Source organism: Megalopta genalis, unplaced genomic scaffold (genome assembly GCF_051020955.1).
Source record: "Megalopta genalis isolate 19385.01 unplaced genomic scaffold, iyMegGena1_principal scaffold0020, whole genome shotgun sequence".
NCBI classification, from domain to species: domain Eukaryota; kingdom Metazoa; phylum Arthropoda; class Insecta; order Hymenoptera; family Halictidae; genus Megalopta; species Megalopta genalis.
This window is the reverse complement of record NW_027476090.1, coordinates 634054-653402: the sequence shown is the minus strand read 5'-3', so window position 1 is coordinate 653402 and position 19349 is coordinate 634054. Positions and strand designations below refer to the sequence as shown.

The following is a 19349-nucleotide window of genomic DNA, read 5'->3' as shown; positions in this document are numbered from 1 at the left end:
CTTGTTTGTTTCTTCATATCTGTCTCGTATAATAACAGATTTCTTAAAAATTTTATAAATATAAGTGACAATTATTATACATAAATGATCAAGTGGTTGTCCGAAGCTGTGACGAGTCCCGTTCGTCTTAATTTGGCTACGTTCTGGCCCTCTTTTTGTAAATTATTAACTTTCCGCCAGCGATACGGGTCACTAGATTTCAGACGAAATTTGTATTGTTTACAAAGACAAATTTTTTCAGTGATCCATATTGCCGTTCACATCAGTCTCTTTAAGTAAATTAGTACATTTATTTCATACATATTTCTTTCTATTCTAGTGTAGTAGTAAATTTTAGTAGTAATTGTTATTATGTAATAATAGTATATTATTATATTAAATATATTATAATATATATTATATATTATATATTATATATATATAGTCCCTATGTTTTTTATAACTTAGTATCACAAATACAGTGGAACGTAAATATTCATTTTATATGTTCCGTAACTTCTTGATAATTTTAATAAATTATTTTTCAGAAATTTTATTTCGTCCTTGCAAATTATTTTGAGTTCCAGTCTTCGAAATAATGTTTAACGTTATTTTACATTAATCAATAATTCATTGAAAAAAAACTTTGCAGACGATATCGATATAGTAATTGAGTTTACGTTGCGATACACAGAAATGATCGCACTGGTTTCTGAACCAATTTGTGGTTGTAAGGCCCGGATTTAACCAATCGCGGATTTTGATTCCTGTCTCGTTATTAAATGTCGCCCGTTAAATTAATTTTAGGCAATTGGATCCGATCGGAGAAGCGGTGGTTGCGCGTTTTCGAATGCGTCTAAAATAAGAGTTCGCGAGACGTGTGATGATGCGACTCTTTACTCTGGTTGATCGCGAGACCGTCGAATAACTTTTCTTGAAGCTTGAAGAAAGCTTGGAGAAGCCTGCGATGCCTTCTGATGAGTTTTTTCGGGAATTCGTATGCCGACCCCCATCTAGTTTACGACACGTCACGGCTATTGAGAAAGACGAAACGGAAGGTTGGTCGCCATCGAATGGTCGCCAAATGTTAAAAAAGTCTTAAATCTCAAAAGTAGCCTTTCGTCATAAACCCTGTCGGCGAAGACTCCACGGATTTTATTCCTGTGCGACGAAACAGTAATATTTGTAGGCGATCGGAAAAGATGAGGGAATGGAAGAAAAGGAAGGGAAGAAATAAGGCTTTCGTCCAGTAAGGCTTCCTAGCTACGCCTATGTAAGTAACGTGTCATCCAGAATTATACAAAAGAAAGACTGACATTCGAAAGAATATTAGACCGACGCAGTGTTTTCTTTTTTTTACTGACCGACAAAAATGAACAAACTGTCAAAGAAGAGGTTTCATAAATGTTTCACAATGTTTCTTGCAAATTAAATCGATCGATTTGAAACGGATGTCTACAATTTCGTTCGTTTACGATCACTTTGCACGTACATACATACATATGTACATGCATTCATAAGGGAAACTGGAAAGCATGAATATACGATGACTCCGTAGTGAAGTCGTACGTCGCCACAAATTCTTTTCGCAGACAATCATTGACGTCGTGCGAGATGGACGTGTTGCGAAAGAACTTCGATACTTAACCCTTTCGGTACGAGCGCATTCTCCGCCGTGGTACTCCCACTGTACGGGGTGCCGCGCCGAAAATGAGCACATAACGCAGGGTCAGTCCACTTTTGTACGAAGATTTTCTTAAGCGTTAAGTAATGATTGTACCTAATCCGTTTCTAAATCTTTTGTTTCCTATAAACATTCTGTAAAGGGCCTACAATATGTTAAAATCTACGAACAAGTTTCGAAGAAAAATGTAACCTGAAATTTTTTAAATCAATTCAGATCAAACGACAATTATACCTGTAGCTGTTTTTTCGGAATCCTTGTAAGAAAAGACTTTATCCGTTTGAGTCCTAGGAATTATTCAGAAAACACGGTCGAAAAATGCCAAATAGCATGATAGCGCTGCTTGGGACTCAAACGGTTATTAGAATGTGTATATATATATTCGAGAGAGAGAGAGAGAGAGAGAGAGAGAGAGAGAGAGAGAGAATATATATATATTTCTAATATGTTAGAAATATGGCTTACATGGATGCCAGGTGTATTCGGCACCGGCCGCCGTGCCCAGGGCGGGGGCCCTAGGCACCCTCATTGAAAAGCGGCCGTCGTGACGAGGCGGTGCGGGGGACTGCTCCCCGCACCGCCGAACCAAGATTATTCATGGGGGAGGATAAATCTCCCCCCGGGACGTGGCCGGCCAGGCGAGGGGGAGCCGCGGTTGTGTTCGTTAAGAGTTCCCGTGGCTCCCCCAGTAATCGCCAGCGCCCTAGGCCGCCGTGGGGGTTTTAGCGGGTCAAACCTCGCACTACCCCCGTCCCGCCCCCCCCGGGCGGGGCGGGGGTGTCTGGCCAGCAGATCTCCCCCACGAAAAAAAAAAAAGAAAAAAAAAAAGGTGTATTCGGCACTCGTCCATATTGGTCATCAGATGGATGCCGGATATATCCGGCGCTCGGTCACACAGGTGACCAGATGGATGCCGGATATATCCGGCGCTCGTACCGAAAGGGTTAATTGTTCTGTATTGTGCTTCACCGAGCTCTGGCCCTACACGCTGATAGTCGACTAGAAAAGATTCGGAGAATCGGTTTTCTTCTGTTGATATTTTTCTTTATTTTCTAGCAGGCCGCGCAATGAACTTGCCTGGAAATTTGTCTTTTTTTTACAAAATAAACAGTGGCACCTAGCCCGTAAATGAAAAGTGAACACGCGAACTTAAAAATACTCAACATTTTTACATCTTTTTAAAATGACAGTAGACACTTCGCAGAACTAAATTTTTGGGAATTTATTTAACGACGAACAAAGCGATAACTGGGTTGTTTGGTACACATAGGTGCATACGTTGCACTGTAATTGTTTAGCTCGATGCCATGTCTACATTTATGGACCGTGATATTTACGGAGAAACGTGTTAACGGCAACGATATTACGGAATTATAGTTCAATGAATCGATTACTCTTTTGGTCCCTTTCTAATCCTAGTAAAATTAGGTTTATACATTTATATTCATAATAATATTTTTTTTTATAACAATATTTAAAGCTAAGCGACAAATACTATACATTCGCATATGTATAGCGATGCATGCAGGGAACCTGTTATTTAAATTCAGGATACCCTCGACTATTAACTTTGCACTCGAGAGGCGACTCTGAGGCGTCATTAAAAATTGCTATACTATTTTTCATAATCATTGCAAGAGCATCAGACTCGATTATAATTAAAAAAGGAAACTGTTAAAATTGCATTGTACTTGCCAAAAGGTTCAATTTCATGTGCATAAATCGCAATAAATTATATAAAGTAGAATTACCGTAGATCAGAAATCACGTTTTGGATTTCGAATTCAAATAACTTCGACTGCAAAGGGTTAATGTTACAGTATGCAACTGCCCAACTATTTCCTGTGCAAATATTAATCTTTCACGGTCGAGGAAACACTGTGGCGGCATTAAAGATTACTATGACACAATTCGAGCGAATTTTTACATTCCTAAATTCATTTCTATGCATAGAATAAATTGAGCATTTAAAACGGTATAACTGAATGCTCTTAAAACATTGTGGACTTCTTAGATCAACATGTAGGGTGTCCACTTGAATTTTTTCATGCGACATCGCTCGAGTTCTCTCCGTGTTTTGCTATAATTACGTTTCGAAGTATATCCTCTTGACGAAGTTTTCTTTGATCAGGGCTTGTAGATCTTCGTGGAGTTGGTTCACTGTCGTAGCCTGGATTAGAAGACTCCATTTCTCCGATTCTTAGCGCAAATTTTCGTTCACGGTGCACAAACAGATACCGGAGGATGCTTACTCGATCGAACAGTTCGTCTGCTATCAAAGACTCGCGTTTGCCAAACGCGGCGGAAACACGGAACGTCACACAAAATTTGCTATAACCTCGCCAATTTTAGAGATATCGCAATAAAATTTGCAAGATACATTTAGAATGGAATGAACAAATTTTTACGCAGGAAGGGCTTAGAGTACCCTTGGGCCGTCAACAACTATAAAAACAAGCCGCAAAATTCCAAAATTCTCCATTTTTGTTACCAAGTTGAGGGTCATTTAGGGAGAATTCACTATATTGGGTGAAGCGTGCGAACGCGATGAAGAAGAAGGCGAATTATAGAGAGAAAATACTGTAATTAGAGGAAAATACAGCAGTGCGAAAATGGTAAAGTAAGAAGAAAAAACACTGAATTTTATGAACAAGTACTTATAAGTAACACAATTAAATATCATACAGAATAGGAGTTGGTAAAGTTAAAAGGAAAGTTGTAGCAATTGAAGCCCTCTAATTCTGATTCGTTATTTAATAACTACTGCCTCGGTCGCCATTACGAAATGGTTCACTGCATCGAGATCAGGACAGTGAAATACGAGAAGGACGAGCTCATTAACTGGAACAGAGACTTACTGAATCGTGGACCGTGGATTAACGGCATACGAGATAGAAATACGATGATTTACCATCGAGAAACCCTCGTAACACGGAACATATAAACCAGCAAAATTAAATTGTACTTCCATCATACTCCTCATCAGCAGGAATAACAACAGTTTCTGCGATCTTGGCGGTATGCAATACCATAACGAGTTATATCTGTTTCATTGAACGGCGTCGTTTAATTACTTTCTTAATGCGTGTACTTTCTTATCGGTAGTGGGAGGTTGTTCAATTATTCGCAGCTCTGTTTACAGCTATTGATTAATTTTTTAATGTAAATTCTATCCAATCGATTGGAAGTCGCGAATAATTCTCCCACTATTATCGGATTGACTCGGTTTCATCTTCTTCAACGTCGTTAAAAAAATTTCATTTAGCCCTCGCACGTGTCCCAGACATGATTGCACAAAAATTATCCTAGGATAATGCTTCGTCCATTTTCGTTTAACATTTCAAAGCAACATTATGGACTTCGCTTTGAATTTCATAATTTAAAGAATTCCATTTTGCAAAATAAACGAAAAGAAACGATAATTTCATTATTTAGTAACAGGAAATGGACGGAATTGTCGCACTGTGAAACGCTCGAGGGTTAGATAAAAATTACGAACTTACGTTTCATGGAAAACTTCGACGCTAGTGCTCACCAGTTTCTGGCCGCTATGATTATCTAGGAACATAATTAAAATATGCGACAGCGTGAGGGATGCAGAAAAGAACAGGTTCTCCACGTCGTCCGCGTTCTTAGCTGCCAGAAGAAGCTGTTACATAGTGAAAACAGTTTTGTTACGATCCTTTCGCTGATATAACTCAGAATAATCTCAAGCGATTTTCGAATCCTTTTTACTCACTTCCGGCAATGCTTACACGGTATAAGTTCACAGCAAACGAGAGGACGACTGCCACGATTGCCATTAAATACGAATACGTCATGCATTTCCCGAGGTTTGCGGCCAGCCTCCATTCGCAAAATAGTGTCAAAACACAATAAAGGTGTAATAATACATACACCGACAATGTTATACTAATATCTGAATGGAGATACTAACTCAACGGCTCGCTGATGTATTTGTATGGCTGGTTGTATGTCTATCTGTTTCGAGGAAACAGAATTTGCCACATCGTTGACTGCGTTGTATACTCGATAACTGAAGAGATAAACATAAATGGACGGTATTATAATTATTTCTTTGAATAATATGCTTCCAGCATGTTTTGACGTGTGATATTAGTGGATAGACATTCTGCGGGTAGAGCTGTGAATAATTTGACCATATTATCGCATTTTTCACGAAAGCGATGTATTCTTATTTTTATTAGGAAAAAGCTGCATAGAGCAGACCATAGTTCGTTCTACAGTTTTTGTTGACAGTTAACTGTACTTTTTATACATTAATTAAATTATATACATTAATTAAATTAATATTGTTACGTATAATAATAGACTTGACAGGTATTTTTTTTTATTTCAATAATTGCAGTGCTGTGACGTTTTGAACTTATACGTTAATGGTAGTATATGTATAATATACGTAATATTAATATCTGGGAACAAACTCAAACTCAAAAACTCACTATCGGTAAACTAAAAGAAGGAACTCTAGTTACAAGCTAAACGGGGTTACCTTGAAATCATCAATAAATATTTCACCGACAATTATTTCATCGATATGATTTTGGCGACACCGCATTTCACCGACATTGTTTATGTAACAATATGTGACAAATCACCGACATATGTTTACACACGACATATGTTACTATCGACACTTCGTGTACAAGAAATGTTGGCCGATAATATAGCCGTATAAAATAGCCGTTGCCGATAATACAGGGCGTCTCAAAAGTATCGTATTTTCGGAAAATGGGGAATTCCTGAGATCATTTGAAGCAACCTTTTCCGTAGCGAAAATGCAATCCGCGGCTTTGTTCACGCGAGTTATTAACGAAAAAACAGTGACCAATGAGAGGCGAGCGCGTGAACTGCAAGGTGGTCGTGTGAGCGAGCTGCCGAGGATAGCGAAGGATTCGAGACGCGTTCGAAGTAATGGACAAGTTACGAAGCGTAAACTTTCCGACTTTTTTTTACTAAGTGACAGTGATATTGAAAGAAAATCGCTGATCATCCTTATTTTAAAATATTTGAAGAATATTAACTAATTTTTCAGAGTCGAAATAGTAGGTAGTTTAATCGTGACAGCCATGTTAATTATTAATTGAGCCGATTACAGTGATGCCAAAGAAATTTTTGTTTCAAAGTAAAGGAAGAAAGAATTCACAAAATACTAAAAAATCGTGAAACTTACACAGAAATGGATTTGCTTATAGCAAATAATGTAGCTTTACAATTCGATTTATAATTAATGAACTAATGAATTAATATACTAATGTACTTCTTTCTCGCAAGCACAGTTGGATTCAGTTAGTGATTTCAAGATAACCCGTTAAACGACGCAAAGGACAAGGGGAATCAGCCTGAACCATTCCACTTTTTGCAATCCTGAGTCATTATTGGCAAAGTTATGCGATGGACAGACGACGTAATTAGGTGAAACGGTCGCGCAACAGTTGTGGTCAGTGAAATGTTGTAGCAGTTCATGTAGAATGAGTGGTTACAGTGATTCAGTGATATTTTCCGTCACGAGAACGGACTCGCGCGGATGCGATGCACAAATGAAAATCTGAAGAAATTGCTTCAAACATACCTGGTGATCTCAAATAATCCACACAAGTACGCAGCAAAAACAGCAACTGACGCTTCCGTACCTACTAACGCTAATTGACCCAACACGCTTACCAGTACGAGCTGAAGGCCAACCCAATCAGTTTCTGCGCTTTCTTCTTTGTAGAAGAACCCGAACATTCTTAGGTAACGTAGCTGAAGTTTCGAGTGCAATACCGTAGGGACCAGTATTGCTACAATTATGTAGACTGCTAGCAGCACTGCTAGAACTAGAACACAAAACGGTTATTCTTACACGAAATAATTCCATTAACCCATTCACTGCAAACGAAGGTCTTTTGAGAAGAAGATTATTCTCCAAAACATCATTTTTTAAACTCATAATTGAGCACGACCTGTCAAGTCAGGACTCGGAATTAACCAGCATGCAACGTGAGAATCGCGAGGGCCACGCCTCCCTCGAGGGCAACGACTCCTGTCGCGCGTCTCGCTCTCCGATGATCGCCTAAATGCTACACACATACACACATATAAAGCAACAGGCTCACACGGCCGAGGCGTTTTGCGTCAAAAAGGGCGACCACGGGGAGCGAGACGCGCAACGGGGATTAGGAGGCGTAGCTCTCGTGCTCCTCACGTTACGTGCCCGTTAATTCCGAGCCCTGCCTTAAGTTGTACTATAATGTCAACTTGTCGCTAATAAATCTCCGTGAGTTAACGCTTCGATTGCCGCGCAAACAATCACAAACATTTTGCAAAATTGATGCACTTTGTTTGATCAAGGTATAATTGAAAAGTTAAATTGTATAATACTAATTACTTTTTCAACATTGTTACGTTTCACGAATCCTGATTAAATTATAATAGAATAATAATAATAGATTAACGTAAAATTTAATGTTCAGACAAAATGTTAAAATGGTATGTGCTACACTTTTTTTCTTATCACGGTCGAACTATTTGAAATATATTACTATTTGAGTAAAATGTTTACTTGGTAAGTATAATTCGATACTGTTAATAATATAATATACTAATATATCAAAAATAACGTAAGTGATTTATTTTGTTTACTTGTTTTTTTCACTGTTAGTGCAAAGAAGACTTCTCTATCAAATATGTTTACCTATGTATGCCATGATAACACGTCTCGTTTCTGCCATATGTTTCATTAACATCTCCACTTCGAGAGGATTCTTCAGCGTGCTGCAATCCCTTCCAATACTTTCGAACACAGCTCTTATCTGAAGTCACGTGACAGGTCAACATTAAAATCGCAGACGTAAATAATTCAATAGCGTTGTTTATGTTACTTCGTACATTAGAAACGAAGAAAGTGAGACGATTTCCAACTTACTTCTGAAATGTTGATCACGAACCAAGAATATCGTAGAAAATACAATATCATCGGAAAGCTGTATGACAACATTATAAGTATATTGTACAGTGTTATTTCTACCGTTTTTAGCGTTGTTGCCTAGAACATATTTCATTGATTTTTAGTAGATTTTAATAATAAGTGAGAACAGTGCTTTCCATTAAACAATTGGAACCGTTCTGTCCTCTAAATATAAAACAAATTGAATATTTATACACACACGATAAAACTGTCTCTTTGAAAGGAACTATTTTTGTAAAAAATATTCGAAGTTTATTGAAAAATAATTGCCGTTTATTTTACTGATTAGAAATGCTGATAGTTTTACACTGCATATTTTAATTGTATATTAGAAGCTGACAATAATAAATAGTCAAATTATTTTATAGTTACTGTTGTGAATTACAACAATTTTTTTATGCATAACCAGACGAGATCATGTAATGATCACACGCACTAGAATTAATAATTAGATTATCTATATGGGATAAATTATTATACGGAATGTGGTGAATGAAAAAGTTTGACGATGCACAATAAAATAGTCATCTAATTCTTCACAAATATCATATATAATCTTTTAGTATGAACGTTGATCGAATGTGGTACAAATATTTTTTGTGTGAATAAAGTAATGGAGGAAATTTCATGGCGAATTGAATTCTTTAAATGACATATGTACTATATTTATATTAATTACATAAATATATAATTAATGTCTGTGCATCGTTAATAAAGTATGCATTACAAAACAAAGAAATCTCATTTTTCAGTTGTAGAAACATTATGGTGTAAATAAAATGTACATCACCTGAACCACTATACATGAGATATTGAGTAGAGAGAAAGCTATTCTCTGCACTTTTGCTAGCAGGGATTCGTCATCGGGCCAGAGTCCAGTCATGCACAACACGAAGCAATAAGTACTGTAGCTCTCTCGAAACACATCCATCTCGCTCGGTAGTAAAGAACGTATGCGCATGGAATTTTGTAGCGACGTCTGATTACACCTCGGCATTATAGTTTATACATGCTGTTCAGTTTCCATCGCGAATTCGAAACGGAATGGATCGTAAATTACACTGATCGTAGATTTCCGCTCGGAAACTATAAATGTTAAAAGAATCGATAATTGCAATGCTTGTTCTCTGTATTCTTTCTGTTTTGCCACGGTGGGGATCGGCAGAAATTACTTCGCTGGTTTCATGTCGCAGCTAATGTGTATGAACGCGTTTTTCTTAGAAATATTATTCTTCATCGGACATGACTCAAGAATATCGGTGTCTTCGGTGAAACGAAGTATTCCTAGTGAAGAATAGTGCTTTGCGAATCCCAGTTTAAGATACGGAAATATTACCTTAATACACTATATTCTAATGCTAGAGTAAACAAATTAATGTTTGTTTGTTTCTTCATATCTGTCTCGTATAATAACAGATTTCTTAAAAATTTTATAAATGTAAGTGACGTTTATTATACATAAATGACCAAGTGGTTATATTGCTGAGAAGCTGAGACGAGCCCTGTTTGTCTCACAAGTATAATATTTTGTCTGAAACAGCTTAAGATTCTTATGTCATTTATTGTATGTTATGTTCGAACTTTCATTCTTGGATAATGCAATTAAGATTCATATATTTTATTTATACCGACGATGCGAAGGGGTATCCTTGTATCATTAAACGAGTTGTTCTGATTTCGAGGGTGGAAGTACAAAAGTAATTTTGGACTGTTTCGTTTTTTCTTATTATTTATTGCACATTATTCGTGTCTAGTGATCCACTTCGATAATGTGACCATGATTGAAGAATGCAGCATCTGTCATAGATGTGAGAAAGCAAAAATTACAAAATTTTCTTAGATTTGGGTACTTTTCAATGGAATTTAAATTATATTTATAAATAAGGTGTGGTATTTCCGGATATTCGTGTGAACATAAAACAACAGTAATTGCGAGAATTGCAGCAATATTGAAATAATAAGCACAAGCACGAACAGCCATAATAAAAAATACATTTAACGCCTTTTGTTATTACGATAGAGTTAGAAGCATCTTTATAGAGGTAGACGAGTCACGGGAAATTGTGAGGAGATACGATTATTCGAGCCTTGCGGCTTGTTTTTATAATTTTCGACAATCGATAACTATATTTATTTATTTCATATATATATTTTTTATTGTTACCAATTTACAGTAATTTCTCCCTTATTTCGCGCACGGATTGCGCACAAAAATGGACAATTTCGAAAGAGGAGATACGATTATTTTATATATTAATAATCAATATATACGATTATTATATATATTAATGTGAGGAGGTGGGGGATCGGCGACGGGAAGAAAGAATCGAACCCGGTTAGAATCGGACTACTTTTATTTACAATTACGCCGGTACAAAACTCGCGATGCTCGCGTACCGTTCCCGACGAGGGTTCTTACCGAACTGTCCCATTCGCTCACCGATGCATCCCATCCAGATCATTCTTTCTCATTCTCACGGTACGCTTTCACTCTATCCTGACTAGACGCATTCATTCTACGCGACACTCAAACCAATCGTCTAGACATTCGCTCGACGCTAACGCACAGCATGCAGCCCGGTCCATTCGTCCAAACATTCTTTCATCTTAAAACTAAACACATGGCGGAGACGTGGCGCCGGCTTGTCGCCGCCACAAATGTTTTAATAGTTACCGATTGTCAACAACTATAAAAAACAGGACGCAAGGCTCAAATAATAAAAGCTGAGAGTCAATTAGAGAAAATTTACTGTACTCATTAATTGTTGTATTTTTGTATCGTTAGGAAAGCAAGAAATTTGTCTAGAAATTTTACATAATATTGGTGATTAAACGTAAATGTGACCTTTTTAGTATAAAGTCATAAAAAAGTTGTACAACGTTGCGAGTGATAGGGGATATATTTTTAGAAAATTCGGTAAGATTGTGAGATTCTAGCAAAACATGTGTGCGAGGCGTGCAACAAATGCCCAACAAATACCCAAATGGTGCAGTGAAAGTGCAGTGAAACAGCGACATTTAAATGGCTAAGTCACGTAATTAGAACTTCATTTTTTTGCTCAATTATAACTTATACTCACCACTGTTGTAACCGTCACTTTGAAATATTTCACTTGGTTGAATACAGAAAAGTAAAATATGAAAAAGATGAGCTCATCATCTAAAACCGAAATTTCTTTTAATATTCTTCAGTTTGAAGCTAAAGCTAAGTCTTAATAGAGTGTAAACCCATCATGAATTACCATCGAAAAGCCCTCGTGGCACGGAGAGAATAAACCAGCCAAATCGTATCGTGCTTCATTCTTTGTTCTCATCAACAAGAATAATAATAACTTCTGCGACTCTGGTGGTATACAGTACCACAACGAATTGTATCTGTTTGATAGAATTGCTGTTTATTAATTTATGAAAATGGTATTTTTGTTATGTATGAATTCACGTTCGTTTCTTAATTTAGTCTTTAACTGAATCTGCATTCAACACATTTAAAATTGCAAACATATATCGAAACATGGACGAACCGCAGGAATAGATTTAATGATAAATATATTCGTTAACTTTCATTTGTTTTTGTTACAAAATGTTATTACCAGATGGTGGATATTTATGCAAAATGACACTCGTGATAACTCTTGTTATTTAACTTTTCTATCTGGGCATTGTGACGTTGCAATTATTTTGCACACGTTTTTGCATATGTCGTGCATATAGTTTACATATTAATATTGCATATAGATCCGCTATTTAATTATAACTGTTACGTCAATTCAGTATAATGTACTCTAATGTCGACGAAAGAAATATGTTTTAAACAAAACGCTGCCACTCACGTGTCGTAATTCACCTGAATACTGCTGTCCATCAATTCCTGCCCGATATAATTATTTAAGAACATGATTATTAAATGTGTTATTACCAAACCCGCAGAGAGAATAAGATTTACCACATCTGTCACATTATCGATTGCTAAAACAAGCTGTCGCATAGACAAAAGAAAAGCTGTTTTACCATGTTCTGATCGACAAAAGCATGGAGCAGAGCTGTTCAACAGGCCTCGCGGCGGGCAAGGTCAAAGCTACGGTCTAAGGTCAAGGCCACTGGCCAAGGCAACGTGCAGGGAAAGAAAGAGCGATATGTTTACGTTTTCATGCCAGCCTTCAATTTTACAGGGTGTCCCAAAATTATTCTACAAGCGGGAAATGAGGGGTTCCCGAAGTCATTTCAAGTAACTTTTTCCTTAGCGAAAATGCAATCTGTGGCTTCGTTTAGTACAGCCGGCGCTCCGCTTTTGCGGCCAGTGCCGCATCGCGCTGGCCGCCTGATGCAACGGCAGTGGCCGCGAGGGCGGGGCGTCAGCCGTACGTGATCTCTCACTCGTCACTGTTTTTCGTTAATAACTCGTGAACGAAGCCGCGGATTGCATTTTCGCTAAGGAAAAAGTTACTTCAAATTACCTCAGGAATCCCTCATTTCCCACTTATACAATAATTTTGGGACACCCTGTATTTCACTCAATCTCGACGTAACCCACAATCGATCACAGTCTTCAGCCAAGTAAGGTGTCATTACTGGTGGGGAGTCCCACGAGGAGCTAAGGAAGGGACACTGTTGACCTTGAAAGTAGAGCCTAGAACCCGCCAATTGGTGTTTCTCCTGGACTGGAATTCGCTGCCCGTACGGGCAAGCTGTTGAACAGCTCTGGCATACAGGATCGCCATGAATAAGTCTTGGAATCTTCTTACTCACTTCTAGTAATGCTTACACGGTATAAAGAGATAGCGAATGAGACGATAGATACTGCGATAGCAACTAAATACGTCACCGCAAACTTCTCCGTTAGATATTTAAGCAGCCTTCGTGCACAAAGTTCGGAGGAGTTGACCATCGATAGACGCAATATCCATAAAACATGTGATAAAATTGTATTGACTTGTGTACCATTGTTAATGACAAACATATCTGTACGAAGATACCAACTGCACAGCTCGCCGGTGTAAATCCACAGACGGTTGTATGTCTATAGGCTTTGAAATGGCGACAGAGTTTATCACGTTGTTAACTGCGTTCTGCACTCGGTAACTAAAAAAAAAAATATGGATATATCGTCGTTGTCAAAATTATTGAAAGATTTTACTTTTTATGTATTGACACAGTATGAGTAGGGAAACGTAGGAGAATTACAAATGCTTAGGAAAAAGGAAATATCGATAATATTAACCGGGCCAATTATGGAATTAAGTAATTATAGCATTATACCTAAACAATTATGGAATTAAAAAATAGTAAATAATACATAAAAATAGTAGAAACATTCACTCATTGAAACGTATTACGTTATTATTCTTAGGGTATGCGCCGAGTTTGAATAAACTTGTGTGTTAGTTGGTAGTAGTTTAATATAATAATTTGTGCAATTATGGGCGACTGGTGCAAGTAGTAAGCATAAAATTCAGTCCTCTTCCGGTGGATCAGAATATTTTTCTCTAGAAAAAAAATAAGAATAAAAAAATCAAATTCCATTTGACTGCCCTGCTTCCAATTATATGAACAAATTTTTCAATTTTAGTGAACACACAATACAGAAAATTCTTTCCAGTTGTCCCACAACATGTAAACAAATATGGACAATTTTGGAAGAGGAGAAAAGCAGAATAAGAAAGAAAGAGAATAAAGCAATTAATGAACCCTGATGAGAAGATATCTTATGAAAAAAATAGACGAAAGAAAGCCGCATTGGAAAGTGAAATTTCCTCGAAACCCATGCGCATGAGTACGCAGTGTTATAGTGAATGCTGCTAGCATCATAGAATGGTGCTGCAAGTGGAATGAAACAGCGAATCAATGAAAATTATAGAAACAATTTCTTCGCAAGTACCTGGCGATTTCGAACAGACTACAAAAATAGGCGGTATAAATGGCGAGTGACGATTCCGTACCTGCCACCGATATGAAACTCATCACGCTTACTATTACGACATGAAGGCAAATCAAATCGGTATTTAGGCCTTGTTCACTCACAAAGAATCCAAATACTCGTAAATAATACACTTGGTATTTTGAATGTAGTATTGTAGGTATCATTATTATTGTAAACGAGAAGACTGATAACGCACACGCTATGGCTAGAATATGAAATGATATGTTAGTCTTGTTCTTACACAAAATGATTTTATTAATCGATTTATAGAAGTATGTATCTCTTTAATCAAGACAGCTCTTTGCTCCAGTTTCTGGAGCAAAGAGCTACGGAAAAACGGTAGCTTCTTCTGACACGTTATGGTACATTGTAGAAATCATAAAATCAGATATTTATAAACAATTCTAAACAATTACCTATATATACGAAGACTAATCGTCTTCCCTTTTGTATGTGTTTCGTGAACATACCCAGCTCGACAAGATTCTTAAATGATTTGAGGTCGTTTTCATAATTATCATACAGAGATCTTAGCTAAAGCCACGTGAAAAAACAACGTTATATTTATGATAGTTGAGCTTAACAAATATACTGTACTCGGTTCTCCAAGAATTGGCAGGAAATGTGAACGAAGGGTTCTCGAAATCGATGCTATGATCCTACGGCCGTAAATGAACGGCTATCGACTGCGATCTTCGATGTTCAACATGAGCTTCTTTCCTACTATGTAGCGATTTGTACCTAATTAGTAGTAATAAACCTAATTAGTAATTTCTCCCTAATTCGCGCTCAGATTGCGTACAAAAATGGATAATTTGGGAAAAGGAGATACGATTATTTATGGCTTGCGTCTCGTTTTTACAGTTGTTGACAATCGGTAACTATAAAAACGAGTCCAAATTGTCCATTTTTGTGCGCAATCTGAGCGCAAATTAGTGAGGAATTACTGTATTTCGTTTCAGCCCTGGTCTGATCGCGCATTTCTCGCATATTTTGTATATCGTTTATATTTCCTGTCAATTCTTGGCGAACAGTACAGGTACAATCTTGTCTTTTCCATTCGATGCGACAAAAACGAACACGGCGTGTTTTAGGAGTTACCGTTGGGAAGTTGACCAGAAAACTATGGTATCGTAAAAGACATAAGAGCATCGGAGTGCTATACGATAACGCTGTAGCTATATTGTATGACGTTGCTTCCACCGATCCCATTGTTGACAGCTGAAAAATATTTCATGTATCTTTAGTAGTTTTAAATTTTTTGGGAAACTACATTTGATAAACTCTTCGATGAGCTACTTCCTCGTTGATTTCAATGATACTAAAGTAGCTTGAAAAATATGTATAATATAATATTATTGTGTTTAATATACAGAGTGTACCAAAAATGTCTCGTAATACAGAAATGTGAGGATCCTGAGGTCATTCGAAGTAACTTTCTCCTTAGTGAAAATGCAATCCGCGGCTTCGTTTACGAGTTATTAATGAAAAACAGTGACCAATGAGAGATCGCGTACGGCTGACGCCCCGCCCTCGCAGCCACTGCCGCTACGTCAGACGGCCAGCGCGATGCGGCATTGGCCACAAGGGCGCAGCGCCGGCCGAGCTCGCCTCTTATTAGTCACTGATTTTCTTGAATAACTCGTAAACAAAGTCGCGGATTGCAAAGAAGTTATTAAAATTGTATTTAGCTTGTATAATCTTCCTTTCTTAAATGCATTTAATCATTTCGAGTCTCATCTGCAGCAATATCGTAGTAATAAAGAATATGAGAAGAATTTATCTTACAACCTCAATTCAATTTGTACTTCAAATGTAAATATGCAACTAAGGTGTGTTGAAGTCTTTCAATAGTATTAAACGGAATGATGCGACAGTGCTACACTTTTATAAATTCGTTGTTCCAATGAAACAGTCCAAATGAAACAGTCCACCTTCTTGTAAAAAGAAATATTTCGCCACTGATTAAATCATCATTACCTGAATTCCTATAACTGCGAGGGTAAGCAACGTATAACCTATTCTGCAGATCGTTCCAACTACAGATTTGCCATAGGGCCACAGTCCAGTGTAAGATAACAGCACACTATAGGAACTGAAGTTCTTCCGAAGCATGTCCATTGTGCCCGGTATTGAAGAACGCGAAGTCTTCGTAGTAGCGTTCGATTTCACTTCGGCTTCATATATTTCATTTATGCCGCCTCCTTTCCGTTTACATATTTAATTCAAAATGATCGCGTTTATGCCACATTATAAGCCCTCCCCTGAAATCGATTGATCTCTGCAAGCTTCTGGAAGAAACATTTAACGTTAAAAATGTATAAATCATTCTTTTCCTATGTTTGCTTCCCCTGTTTGTTCCCTCTAGCGAAAAGAGCCGAGAATACTTTTTCTCTTAGCGAGATCCTTCAAATATTATTCGAATAAAGTCGCCCCATGAGAATTATTCTTTATCGTGAAACACCGTCAGTGCGACAAAGTTCCTTCCACTATTGAATTAAAATTATCGAGACTTCCATGTCGAAAGTCATTTGAATGGTCGCTGCAATACTAAAGCAGTTCTGTAATTAAAACTTTTAATGTTTCAATTATCTTTGAAAAGTGGCTAATGGAATGTTTAATGATGAGCGGCGGATGCAATGTCCGACGGACTATTATGAATGCAGTTGCATGATATTGTGCTGACAACGATGTCGGTGTGAAAGAAGAATGCTTGTGAGAGGTGAGTACGTATAGGTGTGTGTATTTATTATACACATACATATTATATATTATATAGCTTAAAACTCTGTAAGCAATTTACACTTTGCTGTATGCATTTACCGACCAAGCTATTTGATCGCAGGTACTGTAGGAAGAATGTTCACCATATGCGCATCTGGCAGCTGTTATAATCGTGGTGCGTGTGTGAGACCTTTCTTTGGGTCCTCATTGTAGTACATTGTAATACATTGTAATACACGTAATTGTATATGATCAGTGAAAAAGGTAACGTATTATTTTGTAAGTTGTTTCCAGTATTGCAATAGAAATAACTTTCCGCTTCAGGAGGGTAATTATTCAGATCCACAAGATCTTTTTCAAGATCATATCTTCTGTAATTTCGAGATGAACGAAGCCTAGGAGATCATAGAACTGAACGAAATAACAATTCAAAATAATGAAACATGAATTTAAAGTATGTTTATTTTAATTTTCATGTATACAAGTATTACCACCCTGGAAGTAACCATTTACATATTTACTCCAACGGCACGGTGCTGTAATGCTTATAGGCTTTGTAAATCATATGCATTTCACATTCTGAAAAATCATTTCGGAAGTCAGACTTGTGACATTCAATTTTTGATATCTTGGAAATGAGTGCACTAGCCTGCAACATGGTAAAGTATAATACTTTTCAAGCCAACGCGTTGTTCTCTTTGTAGCTATTTTAGAGATTTGTAATTTGAAAGTTCATTAACGTAAGTGTGATCTTTTTTATATAAGTTCCAACTTGCGCATTATTCGGTCCATAAAAAATTTGTATAACGTTGCAAGTGGTAAGGGATACGCTATGAAGAAATTCAATAAGACTGTGAGATTTTAGCATCATGTGTGCGAGGGGATTAACAAATAACCGATTGAATTATCATATTTCATAATTTATAAATACAATGTTTCGTGATCAGAGTTTCAGATTTACATCAGTGACTTTCTGCAGTGAAACAGCGCCATTTAAATGATCAAGTCACGTATTTAGAATTTCCTTTTTCGATTAATTATAATTTATACTCACTACTGGCGTAACCGTCACTTTGAAATATTTTACTGGGTTGAATATAGAAATGTGAAATATGAAAAAGATGAGCTCATCATCTAAAACAGAAACATTTTAATATTCTCAGGTTTGAAACTGAATGTTAGTGTTAGTAAAGTATAAACATCTTGAATTATCATCGAGAAACCTTTGTAACACGGACTGAATAAACCAGCCAAATCATATTGTATTTCATCCTTAATTCTCATTAACAATAATAATAATAATTTCTGCGACTTTGGTGGTATACAGTATTACAACGAATTGTATCTGTTTGATAGAATTGCTGTTTAATAATTTATGCAAAAGTCATTCTAGTTATGTATGATTTTACGTTCCTCTCTTAACTAACTATAAATCGAAGTTATAAATGAATATTTTGTACATTTCCTCTTCTCGCAGTATTTTCTAAAAATTTGAGCTAAGTATTTCAAGCTTCTCATGTGAAACGAATTGTTTTAATATTACGTTGCTCAAACAGAAAATTCGATAAATTATAACGTCTGTGAAACTGTGCCTTCCAGATTGGCGTAGCAATTTACTCCTGACAAGTTATTTTATTTACTTAACAAGTAAATATATAACTTTGACAAGTTATTTTACTATTATAACTATCGCGTGAATTCAGTCAAATTTATTATAACGTCGATGAAAGAAATATTTCTTGAATAAAAAGCTGAACTCACGTGTCGTAATACAGCTGAATACTGCTGTCCTTCACCCCCTGCCCGACATAGTTATTTAAGGACTGACAGAAAAAATAAGGTTTTCCATGTCTCTCATATTATTAGTTGCTAGAAGAAGCTTTCACACATACGCACACACATACAAAACTGTATTATTATGTTTCAATCGACAAAAGCATAGAGGCTCACCATGGATGATTCTTGGCATCTTCTTATTCGCTTCTAATAATGCTTACACGGTTTAAAGCGACTGCGAATGAGTCGATAGATAATATGACAGCCAGTAAATACGAGATTGTAAACTGCTTCGATAA

At 36.8% G+C, this 19349-nt stretch overlaps 2 protein-coding genes and 1 long non-coding RNA gene across 4 annotated transcripts; 1 reads left to right on the top strand and 2 right to left on the bottom strand.

Moving 5' to 3' along the window:
• Window positions 1-4227: 4227 nt before the first annotated feature.
• LOC117218895 (uncharacterized) lies at window positions 4228-10406 on the bottom strand. 2 transcript variants are annotated; one of them, XM_076527426.1, is made up of 9 exons: window positions 9424-10406; window positions 8592-8711; window positions 8361-8478; window positions 7257-7503; window positions 5601-5699; window positions 5419-5509; window positions 5167-5312; window positions 4575-4707; window positions 4228-4504 (listed from the first exon to the last, which is right to left on the bottom strand). In XM_076527426.1, exons 1-9 carry the CDS (start codon window positions 9628-9630, stop codon window positions 4454-4456), a joined length of 1212 nt encoding a protein of 403 aa, XP_076383541.1. In that variant the 5' UTR covers window positions 9631-10406; the 3' UTR covers window positions 4228-4453. The 2 variants fall into 2 exon arrangements, with proteins under 2 accessions (XP_076383541.1, XP_076383542.1); XM_076527427.1 differs by lacking the exon at window positions 4228-4504 and having other exon boundaries at window positions 4670-4805; window positions 9424-9630.
• LOC143260812 (uncharacterized) lies at window positions 9212-16717 on the bottom strand. Its single transcript, XM_076527428.1, has 10 exons — window positions 16531-16717; window positions 15652-15771; window positions 14967-15084; window positions 14509-14755; window positions 13611-13712; window positions 13396-13486; window positions 12464-12609; window positions 11876-12008; window positions 11714-11793; window positions 9212-10430 (listed from the first exon to the last, which is right to left on the bottom strand). The coding sequence occupies exons 1-9, from the start codon at window positions 16669-16671 to the stop codon at window positions 11743-11745; spliced, it is 1149 nt and encodes a 382-aa protein (XP_076383543.1). The 5' UTR covers window positions 16672-16717; the 3' UTR covers window positions 9212-10430; window positions 11714-11742.
• On the top strand, window positions 16653-17929 carry LOC143260814 (uncharacterized). The gene is made up of 3 exons (XR_013035091.1): window positions 16653-17272; window positions 17396-17538; window positions 17599-17929. It is a non-coding gene; the product is annotated as an uncharacterized LOC143260814 (long non-coding RNA).
• The last annotated feature ends 1420 nt before the right edge of the window (window positions 17930-19349 follow it).

What these genes read in the sequence shown, in the direction of transcription:
- LOC117218895 (XM_076527426.1), bottom strand. Translation starts at nt 9,630, where the DNA reads ATGCCGAGGTGTAATCAGACGTCGCTACAAAATTCCATGCGCATACGT. An exon ending in GGATTATTTGAGATCACCAG is followed by an intron (nt 5,700 to 7,256) that starts GTATGTTTGAAG and finishes TTATCTCTTCAG; the next exon opens with TTATCGAGTATACAACGCAG. An exon ending in GTTACGAGGGTTTCTCGATG is followed by an intron (nt 4,505 to 4,574) that starts GTAAATCATCGT and finishes TCTCTGTTCCAG; the next exon opens with TTAATGAGCTCGTCCTTCTC.
- LOC143260812 (XM_076527428.1), bottom strand. Translation starts at nt 16,671, where the DNA reads ATGGACATGCTTCGGAAGAACTTCAGTTCCTATAGTGTGCTGTTATCT. An exon ending in TCGCAGTTATAGGAATTCAG is followed by an intron (nt 15,772 to 16,530) that starts GTAATGATGATT and finishes AATATTTTTCAG; the next exon opens with CTGTCAACAATGGGATCGGT. An exon ending in ATTAGTCTTCGTATATATAG is followed by an intron (nt 14,756 to 14,966) that starts GTAATTGTTTAG and finishes TTCATATTCTAG; the next exon opens with CCATAGCGTGTGCGTTATCA.